Raw genomic sequence first — 13,803 nt, 5'->3', positions numbered from 1 at the left:
TTGAAACAACGTCGCTGATTGTACAACTGAATCTGACTGCAACCAATCACGGATCCTGAACACTTACACCATGAAAGGGTTATATTCGAACATAGGTTCGTGGGAAGATATAACAAGTAACCTCTGTGGGCAGACAATGCTGTTGGCGATCCTCAGACCTTTTTATAGTGAATACGTCTAATCTGATTCCTATTTCTTGACACTGTGATAGACCAGTTGGTTTTACTGTCCCTCGTCAGTTTACGTTACGTGTACGTTTATCATGAATTTACAACTGTTTTATATCACGATGTGGCTGAAATATTGCCGCTGTGACTATTAACTTACTCACTCTGATAATGATGTATTTTATCAGTCTTAGCTTATCATTCGGTCCATGTAAAGGGCGACTACATCAGGGAAACAACTGCTAATCAGGTGTCATTAAACAGGGAAGCGTTATGTGAATTATGTACACACGATTGTAAGATAACGCCGACGCCGACGCCGACGATGACTTTGATGATGATGATGATCATCATCATCATCATCATCATCATCATCATCATCATCATCATCATCATCATCATCATTACTCACTATGTAAATGTCATGCAAATGTACATCATAAAAGCACGGTCTCCAAGAAATGCAAACGCGAAAAGCGGTAATCAAAATCTTAAATGTTTGCTATCCCTTACCAGGAAACGTTGCATTACAGTAGATATTTGCCCTCTAAAATTGTTGCCCCTATCGAGTCTCCGTGGATATTCTAAACGAGTTGCTTAACTTACGGTTTATGTTTTCGCACAACAAACGTTCCACGCGTCAAAGCCAGATAAAACCAGTCTTAGGTATTCACCGAGCAAACGACACGTCACAGCGTTAGTATAAAATTTGCATTATTTCCTCTGACGAATGTTTGTTTGTTGCTCAGCGCCACACTCAGCAATGCTGCGCCGTGTCTTTTACGCCGCTTTAGCAATATTCAAGCAATTTCACACATGAGCTTTATACATAGAACACATTGTGGGGAATCGAAACCGGATCTTCGGCGTGACGAGCGAACGCATGAAGCATTAAACTCGGAAGGGAAAACGAAATTGATGAATCACTAAAACTAACTGACAGTAGGTCTCACTGGCAAAACACTTTGCCCTACCCTGTTAGAAGCACCCGCTTACACAATTTGCGTTAAAGGATAATACTTTTCTGTGTTCTTGCCAGATCTCTACATCACTACTCATACAGATCATTACTTCATTGACTCTACACATTTAATTAACTGACAATGTTTGTTTGCTTGTTTCTTTGTTTCTTTGTGGTTTATCGCCGCACGCAGCATTAATCCAGCTATATTGAGTCAGTCTACAAATAATCGAATTTGGACCAGACAATCCAGTGATGAACATCATCAGCATCGATCTTAGCGATTGGTCAACGAGCCTGACCACCCGATCCCATTAGTCGCCTCTTACGACAAGCATGGGTTACTGAAGTTTGTCAATTCTAACCAGGATCTTCAAGAGTTATACTGATAGAAACGAATAAGGGAACGCTGAAATGTATAGGGATATATGTATTTACTGTCAGTGTAATTAAAGCGCGATTTTACAAATACAAGACATTGTGGATAGCAAAAGTCAGTATCTGGTGTGTCCCCCATGTCTGCGGATAACAGACTGGCATCGGCGGGGTACACTCTGGATTAAGTTCCGGATTACCGCCCTTGGAACAGCACGCCACTCTTCTTGGAGAGCAATGAACAAAGCGTCCAGTGTTTGTGGCTGGACGTCCCTACCCCTGACTCGACGGCCTATGACATCCCAAAGATGCTCAATTGGACTAAGGTCCGGACTCTTGGCCGGTCAGGGAAGCACTGTGACGTTGTGGTGTTGAAGGAACTCCATCGAAACACGGGCTGTATGTGGGCGAGCATTGTCTTGTTGGAACTCGAAGTTTCGACCAACTCGACGTTGAAAGGGAACAACTATCGGCCTCAATACCTCATCACGGTAACGAACACCTGTGAGGCGTCCATCTACACGAAGAAGTTCAGTCCTACCGTCGTAGGTGATCCCTCCCCACAACATAACAGATCCCCCACCGTAACGATCATGTTGTCTGACAGTACATGGAAGAAATCGCTCATTTCGACGTCTCCAGACACGAATTCGACCATCTGCAAAGTCTAAGTTAAAGCGTGATTCGTCACTGAACATTGTATACCTCCAGTGACGTAACTGACGGACGCGATGACGTCTAGCCCATGCCAGTCGTAGACGCTTGTGTTGGCGTGTCATGTTGACTCCGAATACGGGACGTATGCTTGTAACCCTGCTGATTTCAGCCGATTCCTTACAGTTCGGTCGCTTATTCTTACATGAGTGATAGCCCTGAAGTCAATGTTGATTTTGGAAGAGGGTTTAAAGCGATCCCGCAATGCAAGGAGCCGTATGTGTCGATCTTCACGAGCAATTGTTTTTGGACTTGGGCCACGACCAGGTCTCATTTTCACGTCACCAGTTTGACGGAACAAGTTCCACAAACGTGAAATAACGCTTTTTGACTTTTGCATGTCCCTAGCAGTTTGGCAAATTGACATCCCACCCTGTATTTTCCCGATCGCTTGCCATTTCTGCTGGTTGGTTAGGTACTGTCTTGGCATTGTTGTAGACCTTTCTGTAACCTTTACTCTTCCTTAAGTGAAGCATACTACCAAGCTTCAAGATCTTTATACCCACTTTAGCATGTTTTGCACGTGCAAATGGCACTGTATGGCTGTGTTTTTGAGCATTGTTTTTAAGAAGTATTTGGTCAAGAGGTGATAACATGTCTTATTCCTCTAAATAAATCTAAGCGTTCCCTTATTCTTTTCCATCAGTATATATGTGTGGACAACGTTTACAAGTAATATCTATATGCTTACAGGTCTCTACACGGCTCTGGCGCCCATCTACCTGAGCGAAATCGCCTCTGTCAACATCCGGGGAGCTCTGGGTGTGTTGCATCAGCTGTTTGTCGTTTCCGGTATTCTGATCTCGCAAATTCTCGGCTTCCCTGAGATATTAGGAAACAACGCCTACTGGGACGTTCTCTTGGGTAAGAATGAACAAAATATACAAAATCCTATAGTGAAATTCTGACAAGATGTTTTTGTATACTAATGTAAATTCTGTGGATTACCCCATACATACAATTTTTATTGTTATTATTTCCCATTTTTCAGCAAACAACAGACAATGTTAAAGTGTAATTTGAAGACATTTTGAGTTATCTGAAAGTTGGGCATCCTCGGAATACCTCGTGTCATCTCATTAAACTGATATTTCCCAAAGACAATCGTGTCTATTTGAAACATGTTTCGAACAATATATAACTTTATTCCCCAGGCATGTAATGCGGGGGATATAGTCGACGCCTCGTCTGTAGGTCCGTCCGTAATCAGTTTGTTTCCGGAGCATAACTCAAAAACCGTTCGATAGTTTCAGACCAAACTTGATAGATGTAATAATCTGAACCTATATGGTTGTGCCTTTTGCTATTTACAGATGTTTTATATGTCATCTTCTGATGACTCTTGTTAATATATCACAAATACATTGTGAAAGGCAAATGACACGTCACAGCATTATTTTATCATTTATTTCCTCATCGAATGTTTGTTTGTGGCTTTAAACCGTGCTCAGCAGTGGTCTGTAAATAATGGAGTGTGGATCAGACAATCCGATGATTGACATAATGAGTATAGATTTTCGCAATGGAGATGAGATATGGATCAGCCAGGTCCACCTTATCCCATTTAGTCGTCTCCTACGACAAGCATGGGCTACTGACAAGAGGTTGGGTTTCAGTTGGGTATTCATGGGTTTGTGCTTAAAACCATACCTTATTCATCCCTAGACGTGTTATCTCACCCGTGGTGATCTGTTTCAACATCATACGGTGGGGTAGCCCAGTGGCTAAAGCGGTTACTCAGCACGGGTTTGATTCCCAACATGGTAAAACATGTGAATCCAATTTCTGGTATCCCCTGCATTGATAGTGCTTTGATATTGATAAAAAGGGCGTAAAATCATACACACTCACTCGTTTCAGTGAAGTTGTGAATCTATGAGATCTCCGGGATTTCTTCCCACAAGAAACAGACACGCCGTAAGTGGAAAACTGATCAAAGCGGCTTAGAACACAGTTAGCTACTCAGCGTACACTGACACTTAAAGTCCTTGTACGCATGAAATATGATGTGATGTTTACACTTAAGGTGCGGTAGGATAGTTTAGTGTTTGAAGCGTTCGCTCGCAGCGCCGAAGACCTGGGTTCGATTCCCCACATGGATACAGTGTGTGAGTCCGTTTCTGGTGACCCGCGTCGTGATATTGCTGGAATATTGCTATAAGAGTGAGTGAGTGAGTTTAGGTTTACGCCGCACCCAGCAATATTCCAGGTATATGGTGGCGGTCCGTAAATAATCAAGTCTGGACAAAACAATCCAGTGGTCAACAACATGAGCATCGATCTGCGCAATTGGGAACCGATGACATGTGTCAACCAAGTCAGCGAGTCTGACCACCACATCCATCATATCACTCACTCACTCACTCACTCACTCACTCACTCACTCAAACTCAAGCTTTGTCTTGGTCCTTTCGCCAGGCTTGACGGCAATACCTTGTGTCCTGCAGCTGATAGTGATGCCCTTCTGCCCGGAGAGTCCACGATATCTGCTGATCACAAAAGGCCAAGAACACGCTGCACAAGCAGGTATGTTGATATTCAGTGTCGTAAAATCATTCACAATGCATGTGGCTCACTGGCTAAAACTCTTATGTGTTTTTTTGCGCTTTTTATTCAGCGTAGTTCTGTAACGCACGATGAGGCTGATGTAATATCAGTTCCGTCACAGACCGCCAAACGTTTCTAGAGGCAGAGCCTCGTTTTGAGATTTCCAGGATTGCCAGGATTCCGTTTCCAGCTTTTCCGCTGTACGACAGAGCACGCCGTAGGACGTGTTTGATAGGATTAGAAGGAGCTTAGTGTTGCAAGCATGTAGACTTATCAGATGATGCTGATTAATATTTATGCATCCAGTTAAATGACAAAGTCTAAAAATTCTAGTTATCGCACTTAGTTGTGCAATAGAACCGTACCAAGTAAACAGGAAACGAGAATGTTTTGTAATCAATGTTTTGACATGTCCCACCAGCGCCCCACGCCCACCTCCATCTCTCCCCTCACCCTCATTCTCACCCTCATCCCCACTCTACGATCACGTCTCCCCTCACCCTGACCAACACCCAACGCCCACCTCTCCCCACACACCTGTAACAGAAATACGTTTCTAGTACCTGAGAAGGGATTAATGTGGCACAAGTTTAATTTCAAATTTCATAACCCTTTTGCTCCCGTTTTCATTTGAATGTACAATGAATATTGCAGTCGAATTAGCTGTAGTGAAGATCCATACAAATCGATGCATTCATTATTTTCAGTTCTGCGGTCGCTTCGCGGAATCGATAACGTAGATGGAGAGATATCAGAGATGAGAATCGAGGCTGAACAAGCTCAAAGCGAGGCCAAGGTAAGTCTGGATTGTCCTGGATTAATATTATTGAAGGTCGGTTTCAGTTAGTGTCGCAGTGATTAAACCCTATTACAAACAAATGCTACAGAGGTTCGTTTAATGATAAACAAACAATAAAAAATTGTCACAAAAATATCTTCAAGTTCTTTCTCAAAATTAAACGTTTGTTGATCCACGTCAGGGTTAAATATTTCTCTCGAAACGCCGAAGTTCCTGGTTCATTTCGAGACCCGGTACAATTTGTGAAACCCATATGGTGTCCCACTCTGAAATGATACGCAACTCTAAACTCGCTCACTCACTTGATGACGTATATTTCCAGGTTAGCGTGATCAGGCTGTTCAAGAAGAGATCTCTGCGCATGCCCCTTGTCATCAGTATTGTCATGCACCTCTCCCAGCAGCTATCGGGAATTAACGCGGTAAGTCACGTTATTCAAACAGAGACGTTTGAGAGCCGTTTAATAACTGGTACATGGTACTGAAGTACGATCATATTGCATTTTACCCACACACGTCTGAAGAAACACTGATACAGTGTGTATCCTCAGAGTTGTCGCCCTTACGAATTTACGACACGCACATAAAAAACTAATCAATGAAAGTAAATTGCTTAATCCTATGATCTGATACAAAGACATCAGAGTGGTGTGGCCTAATGATTAAAGCTTTCTCTCGTCACGCTGACGACACGTTCGAGTCCCCATATATACAGTGGTATACGGTGTGAAGAGACCCGTGAAGGTCCCGCGGTAGAATAGGCCTTCAGCAACCCATGCTTGCCATGAAAGGCGACTATGCTTGTCGTAAGAGGCAACTAACGGGATCGGGTGGTCAGGCTCGCTGACTTGGTTGACACATGTCATCGGTTCCCAACTGAGCAGATCAATGCTCATGTTGTTGATCACTGGATTGTCTGGTCCAGACTTGATTATTTACGGACCGTCGCCATATAGCTGAAATATTGCTGAGTGCGGCGTAAAACTATACTCACTCACTCACCCACTACAGTGTGAAGTCCATATTGCTGGATTATTGTTAAAAGCTATGCTCAACTAAATTCACTTAAGAAGACATCATATCTTCGTTACAGATCTTCTACTATTCCGGAAATCTCTTCAAAGGGGCGGGGCTAGATGAATCCACCGCCACTCACGCCACGAGCGGGGTGGGAGCTGTCATGGTTGTCATGACATTGGTGACGATTCCACTCATGGACCGAGTTGGTCGACGAACTCTGCATCTGATTGGTCTAGGCGGAATGGCCGTGTCTAGCATATTAATGACAGTGTGTCTCTCGCTTTTGGTGAGTTGAACGTAGAATCTATGGAAACAGTTAATCCCTCATGATTACACGAGTTTTCAAATATATATGATACATAATCATATAGAATACACGTTGCTACAGTGACTGTTATCTTGTGTATGACCCGGGAAGATATTGGTTACAACTGGTCTTCGTCAAATCACGCTTGTCGTTAAAGTGTTTGGTGGTTTATATTTACTCACAGCATACACGAGTTTCTTTAAGCATGAGCTGAGTCTAAATTTTATTACTCGCCCGTTGAAGATAATGGGCCCCGTTTCACAAAACTCTCGTAAGCCTAAGGTCTCGTAACTTTTCCCGTAGCATTCCTAACTTCCTATGTTACAGTATATGAGGTACGATGGCTACGAGAAGCGTTACGAGATCTTAGACTTACGAGAGCTTTCTGAAACGGAGCCCTGCAGTGTAATATTTTCACAGCAATATTGCACTAGTGTAACGTCAAAATGACGTATGACGTCAAAATGGTTCAAAGTTGTGACGTCACAATGCTTATGTCGATGTCGCAATTTTACAAACCCTTGCTTGACTCGCGGAAAGCTGAGAGTCCTCACACTGTATGGAATTTCGCCGCAGTTTCTGTCAATTTATGTTGGCGATTAATAGACAGAATACTAAACTCGCTTCCGTGAAATATCATTTTTATTAAACTCGTTAAAGATTTAGAATCAAACTCGCTTTCGCTCGTTTGATACGTTGAAGCGGCTCGCTTTCGCTCGTTTGATACCGAATCATTAACTCGTTTAATAAAAATGGTATTACAGGGAAGATCGTTTAGTATACTCTATATCTTATACGTGAGGATCCAGGTTAGAATTGGTCTTCGTCAAATCATGCTTGTCGTTAGAGGGATCCACAAGCCTAAACATTGGTTGTAGAACAGTCTCATTTCCTGTGTACTGGGTTGCGTCCTATTGCGCAACGTAGTGCGATAACCAATCCAGAATTGTTAGGCTAATTCATTTAACTGGATGCTTGTCGTAAGAGGCGACTAACGGGATCTGGTGGTCAGGCTCGCTGACTTGGTTGACACATGTCATAGATCGATATGCTCATGCTGTTGATCACTGGATTGTCTGGTTCAGACTCGATTATTTACAGACCGCCGTCATATGGCTAGAATATTGCTGAAATCGGTGTAAAACTAAACACACTCACTCATTTGTTAATCGTTGATCAATATGTCCGTCACCGGGTTGACCGTTCCGGTCTCGCTTGTATACAATCCGCCAACTGTAGCTATAGCTGGACAACTGTTGAATGGGTTACGTGAAACAATTATCTAAAATTCCGAAACAATCAACACATTCTTAACAACTGAGGGTCCAAAGCTCCTCATACATTTTCCTGTCATCTTTTGGAAGCTAGGAATGACCAAACATGACCAAACATGACCACCCCCTGCTACCTGGTAACTAACCGCTGGACTATCAGAAATATGTGATCAAATGCAGTTCTGTCTAAACGTCTGTACCACATCAAAAAGCATAAGCACGAACATCACCGACAACGTTTTCAATATTGCAGGACCGAGTGGGGTGGTTTAAAGTGGCAAGCATCGCTGTGTCTCTCCTGTTCGTCGTCTTCTTCGCCCTAGGACCAGGTGTGTGTGCGGCAGCAAACTCGAGTGAATCAAAGAACTGGGTGTTTCGCTACTACAATATGTCACAAAGTGAACCCCGAAGGGATACATTTCTTAAACATTTAAAGCGGTGGGGGTAGCCTAGTGGTTAAAGCGTTAATCGTCACTCACATGCCCCTCGTGCGGTTACTTGTGTGAGTGAACAATGTGTGAAGCGTGGTGAAAGCGTTCTCGCGTCACGCCGAAGACCCGGGTTCGATTCCCCACATGGGTACAATGTGTGGGGCCCATTTTCTGATATCCCCGACGTGTTATTGCTGGAATGTTGCTAAACGCGGCATAAAGCAAACGCTATGTCTTAGATGATTGGTGAGTGAGTGAGTTTAGTTTTACGCCGCTTTTAGCAATATTCTAGCAATATCACGGCAGGGGACACCAGAAAATGGGTCCCACACATTGTACCCATGTTGGGAATCGAACCCGGGTCTTCGGCGTGACGCGAGAACGCTTTCACCACTAGGCTACCTCGCCGCCCCCAGATGATTGTAATAGTAAAGTCATGCACCCAACACTGTGAAACATTTTTAACATACAGTCAAATCCGGATGAGTCGACAAAGTAATAAATTCGACACATCGATTTATTCGAGACATAGGTATGTATGTGAGGGTAGAGAAAAAGATGATCGGATATTGAACAATTTCAGCACATCGTCTCAAAGTATAGCACAACAATACATTAGGTGACACAGATATTGAAAACAAATATGACCTCAGCTGAATACTAACACAGTGAAATACAAAATACACGCTCCTCTTAAAATCCATGAACAAAATCTATCGGCAATCGACAGGTATACATGGCACTAATCTGCCTTTTGAATGCAGGAAGGTGTGAGCAGCGTAGGTTTGTTAACTGAATCTGTTAAATACACCAATTAACTTATCATTGACTGACTTCGGTTTATGTATGCAGGGTTGATATTGTTTGAATCTCATGGGACCAAATTTCCTTCTCGAGTTATGGCGTGTGTTTATAAGCCGAATTCGTGTAACCAGAATGAAATGATGATAACTATAACAGGGAATGATCAGGACCGGCAGGTACTTCGAGTTATGCACAATATTCGAGACGCCGGCATTCGACTCATACTGTCCTTGACACCGTATGTTTGATTGTAATATCCTTTTAAGGACAAAAATGTTTTTCTGTTTAAAATACTTATAGTCAGTGTTATTTTTGCTTTCACTTTTTCTAGGTTCCATACCCTGGTTGATCGTGGCCGAGTTGTTTTCCCAGGGTCCGAGATCAGCCGCCATCAGCGTGTCTGTCCTTGTCAACTGGGTCGCCAACTTCTGTGTTGGTTATGTTTTCCCTCAGATGCAGGTAAAATACTCAATGTCTCCTCTATTGCTTCAGACTATACATGTACATTAACGTTATGATCAGCTCCAAGATCGAAATTAGGAATTAACACGTGCTGACCCCTAAATGTCCTGTGTTCCCTTGCTAAGATCAACCTTAAACACTTAAGGTTGTAGTTACGATCACATTAAGAAAAAGATATGCCCGCTGCACAAAACAACCATAGGGCAACCTTAACTCGGACGCCAACCTTAGCCGTAACCTTAACTAACTCTTCAGCGCAGGAGTAATGGAAGCGTCTCTAGTTACCACGTGAATTCAGCGTGTCCAGTTGACTCCTTCTGTCTCTGTACACTCTCTGCTTCCTCAAATTTCTTTCAATCTCGTTGTATGAAATGAAAGCAGCAGCCACATTCACTTCCCAACCTTAGAGACGCTAAGGTTGGGTCGGACCAACCTTAGTTATCAACCTTAATTTAATGTTAACCTTAGTTAAGGTTGTTTCGGGCAACGGAAGACTCACCTTAGTAAAGTGCTAAGGTTGTAATCTTAGGGATAAGGTTGACCGTAAGAGATAACGTCGCTTTGAACAACGGAGCACTGGAAAGGAATAGAGGTCTCCAGGTCTGGGTCGAACTGGTCTTCAAGAAACCATACGTGTCGTAAGAGGAGACCAACGGAATCGGGTGATCAGGCTCGCCGAATTGTTTGACAGATGTCATCATGTCCCAGTTGCGTAAATCGTAATGGAAAATGCTCATGCTGTTGATTACTCGATTGTCTTGTAAAGTTACTTTTATCTACAAGCCGCCACATATAGCTGGCATATTGCTGAGTGCTGTGTTAAGAGCAAAAAACAAACCAAGAGGTCCCCAGCAACCTTCCACATGATTTTTCTTATTCTCAGAGTGAATGTGTGAGATTTACGAAAACACGAGCATGCCTGTGATTTCCATGCCCAGTGAAATAGTGGTGATGCAAGGTGAGTGTATCACTTCCCACAGGGTATATTTATCACAAACACTTGCAAAGGCAAGTCAATTATCAGCAGCAGTTTCCACAGCTACACTTTCTACGATATGCCCTTCTGTTTTGTCTTCCAGAAAGGGCTGATGAGCTACTCCTTCGTGCCCTTCACAGTGTTGATCATACTGTTCTGGATATTCGTGTTCATGTTCCTACCAGAGACAAAAGGCAGAACAATCGAGGAAATCACATCGATATGGCGAAAAGACGGAGATGAGGGAGATAAACCTAGATCGGAGAGTTACCTAGTATCCTACCAGAAGAACCCCAATAGCTTATAAAGGATGAACTCGTGACATCCATCAATCTCGAACAATGCATCCACCACTGACGAACAATGACATCCGTCAGTCTCGAACAATGCATCCACCAATGACGAACAATGACATCCGTCAGTCTCAAACAATGACTCAAGGACATAAGTAGTCCATCAACCTTTGCTACAGCGATGAACTTCAAGAGTTTCTGCAACAGAATCTACGGATAGTGTAAAATAAAGTTTTCACACGGTTGCTATAGTAACCAATCCACAAGTTCCCAGACACTATATGACAAACTCAGATACGAATGAAACGTCATTGTACCGTGACAGTGATGCATTAGCCGCCGAAATGAACATCTCAACTTTTCCAGACCAACAAATTCAATAGTGAAGTGTCCAAGACGTGCAATGCTTTGGTGGTATGATAATTTGGGTTTAACTATTGTTGATTGTCCAGTACGAACAGTCGAGCATTCAACGAGGAACCTTTATATGATGTGTTCTCCTTGTGTGAAATGACAATGCACAATAGCTTCGGAATTGGTGTACGATATATATGTATTACACCAGTCGTGTATATCTTGGTCACGACATATATCTTGCTAGAGCGTATATCAATATCCATTTGATGGCATGGCACAATTTCGTAATGATAATTATTTTTGTCAGTTTCATTTGTTGTATTGTTGAAAGTTTTATAACGTGTTACCTGTAAGTCAGGTATAATGTGTGATTACGTTGTACAAAGGAATTGTTGTGTCGAGTACACATCTATAGTTCACGTACATTAGATTATGATCATGCATTAACTCTCAGTAACCTTCAGCAACACAAGCTTGTCGTAAGGGGCGACTGACGGGATGGGATGATCGGGCTCGCTGACACAACTGCGTACATCGATGCTCATGCTGTCGACCATTGGCCCATACTCGATTATATACAGACCGCCGTCATATACTGGTATAGTGCGGCGTTGAATATCAACCAACCAACCATGTTTACACTGGTCGAAATATGCCTGTCGGAAAAAAAAAACGTTTGTGTGGTCAGGTTCGGTTCATGTTAGTTTACATGAGAACTGCGTGACATTGAACTCTAAAGGGTGGATTGTTGCTTCTAATGCTACTAATATTGTAGGCTGGAGTAGACCCGTGCGAGGCAATAGAGATCACACAAAGCGATATTTCGTTTCTTTTAAGGATGGTGTGACGGTTCATAAACTGCCGTAAGAAAAGGTTTAAGAATCTCTTTCGAACCTGCAAAATATAACACAGACAAGTATAAAATATTCAATAATATATTGAGCAAACCATAAGCAAGTTACAATTAATCTAATACAGATTTGTAGTACAATGCAATTGAGTCACAAGTCTAAGGTAATGGGTGACAAGTATCAAATATTAACTCACCAGAATCTTGGTGTTTAACAGTGAGAGCAGAAATGCTGAATGAAGCTTGTTTACAAAGTAAGTAGTCAGTCACACTGTGTCAAACCACGGTGATGTGGACAAAGGCAAACAATCAATGTTGACAGACAGGCGATGATAGGCAGAGGCAGAACTCAGGATGAAAAGTCCGTGTGTGTGTTCCTCAACAAAACAACCAGCCTTTATATACACCGACACACGACGCCATTCTTTTAGAACCTTATCGATCAGGACGTAAACAATGGATTGCAAAGGATGGGCAAGTGGAGACCTATCAAGAAGGCCTGCGTCTAAAAATGATATTACCTCAGAAAATCCACCAAGCAGTTATGTTGACTTCTACCGATGTCCACGTGTTTTAATGTGTGGACTATTGGCCAGTCTTTGCATGTGTTGTGACGGGGTTTAGCAGTTCGAGTGGTTTCGGCAATCGTCACTGTGACTATCATATAGTCGGAATGGTTTATACAGAGACATATATTCAATGATCATATACCACGCCAAACATTCCACAACTCCCATCATGATATTCGTCACCTCATTCCGTTTCATTACCTTTTATGTATCACAACAAAAGGACTGCTGCGTGTATTCATTTTCGTTATCAGAGAATCCATTTTTGTAATTTTGTACTTGTATGTCATTCTGTTACGAATATTGTAATATATTTTCTCTCATATACACGACAAAAATACATTTGTAACAACAGTACGAAATAAAATTGATACCAGGTAAAACTGTAAATTTGTCATGCAATACCCCATACAGTTTCTCATGCAATGCCTAATTTGGCATGTCCTGCCATATCTTATACCATTTGTCATGCAATACCCCATACAGCATGTTATGCAATGTCCACGCAATATGTCATACATGACATGCAAATATGTCTCCTACAGTATGTCAAGGAATTCCCCTACAGTATGTCAAGGAATGTCCCCTACAGTATGTGTCAAGGAATATCAACTACAGTATGTGAAAGAGTGTCCCTACAGTATGTCAAGGAATGTCCCCTGCAGTATGTCAAGGAATGTCCCCTACAGAATGTGTAAGGAATGTCCCCTACAGTATGTGTAAGGGTGTCCCTACTGTATGTGAAGGAATGTCCCCTACAGTATGAGTCAAGGAATGTCCCCTACAGTATGTGTCAAGGAATGTCCCCTACAGAATGTCAAGGAATATCCCCTACAGAATATCAAGGAATGTCCCCTACAGAATGTCAAGGAATGTCCCCTACAGTATCCGTCAAGAA

General features: G+C 42.5%; 1 protein-coding gene across 3 annotated transcripts in view; it reads left to right on the top strand.

Annotated features, from left to right (window-relative positions):
• The window catches only part of LOC137259866 (solute carrier family 2, facilitated glucose transporter member 1-like), a 40,965-nt gene extending 27,677 nt beyond the window's left edge, over positions 1–13,288 (top strand). For all 3 annotated transcript variants that reach the window (XM_067797497.1, XM_067797498.1, XM_067797499.1), the window contains 8 exons: positions 2,911–3,081; positions 4,636–4,743; positions 5,472–5,560; positions 5,886–5,984; positions 6,656–6,868; positions 8,417–8,492; positions 9,730–9,857; positions 10,940–13,288. In XM_067797497.1, the coding sequence (XP_067653598.1) occupies positions 2,911–3,081; positions 4,636–4,743; positions 5,472–5,560; positions 5,886–5,984; positions 6,656–6,868; positions 8,417–8,492; positions 9,730–9,857; positions 10,940–11,143 (1,088 nt within the window). In that variant the 3' untranslated portion in view covers positions 11,144–13,288. The remainder of the gene's footprint in view (positions 1–2,910; positions 3,082–4,635; positions 4,744–5,471; positions 5,561–5,885; positions 5,985–6,655; positions 6,869–8,416; positions 8,493–9,729; positions 9,858–10,939) is intronic.
• Positions 13,289–13,803: the final 515 nt, after the last annotated feature.

This window comes from Haliotis asinina, chromosome 13 (assembly GCF_037392515.1).
Source record: "Haliotis asinina isolate JCU_RB_2024 chromosome 13, JCU_Hal_asi_v2, whole genome shotgun sequence".
In the NCBI taxonomy this organism is placed as follows: domain Eukaryota; kingdom Metazoa; phylum Mollusca; class Gastropoda; order Lepetellida; family Haliotidae; genus Haliotis; species Haliotis asinina.
Note: the sequence above shows the minus strand (reverse complement) of the source record. Positions and strands in the feature narration are given on the sequence as shown.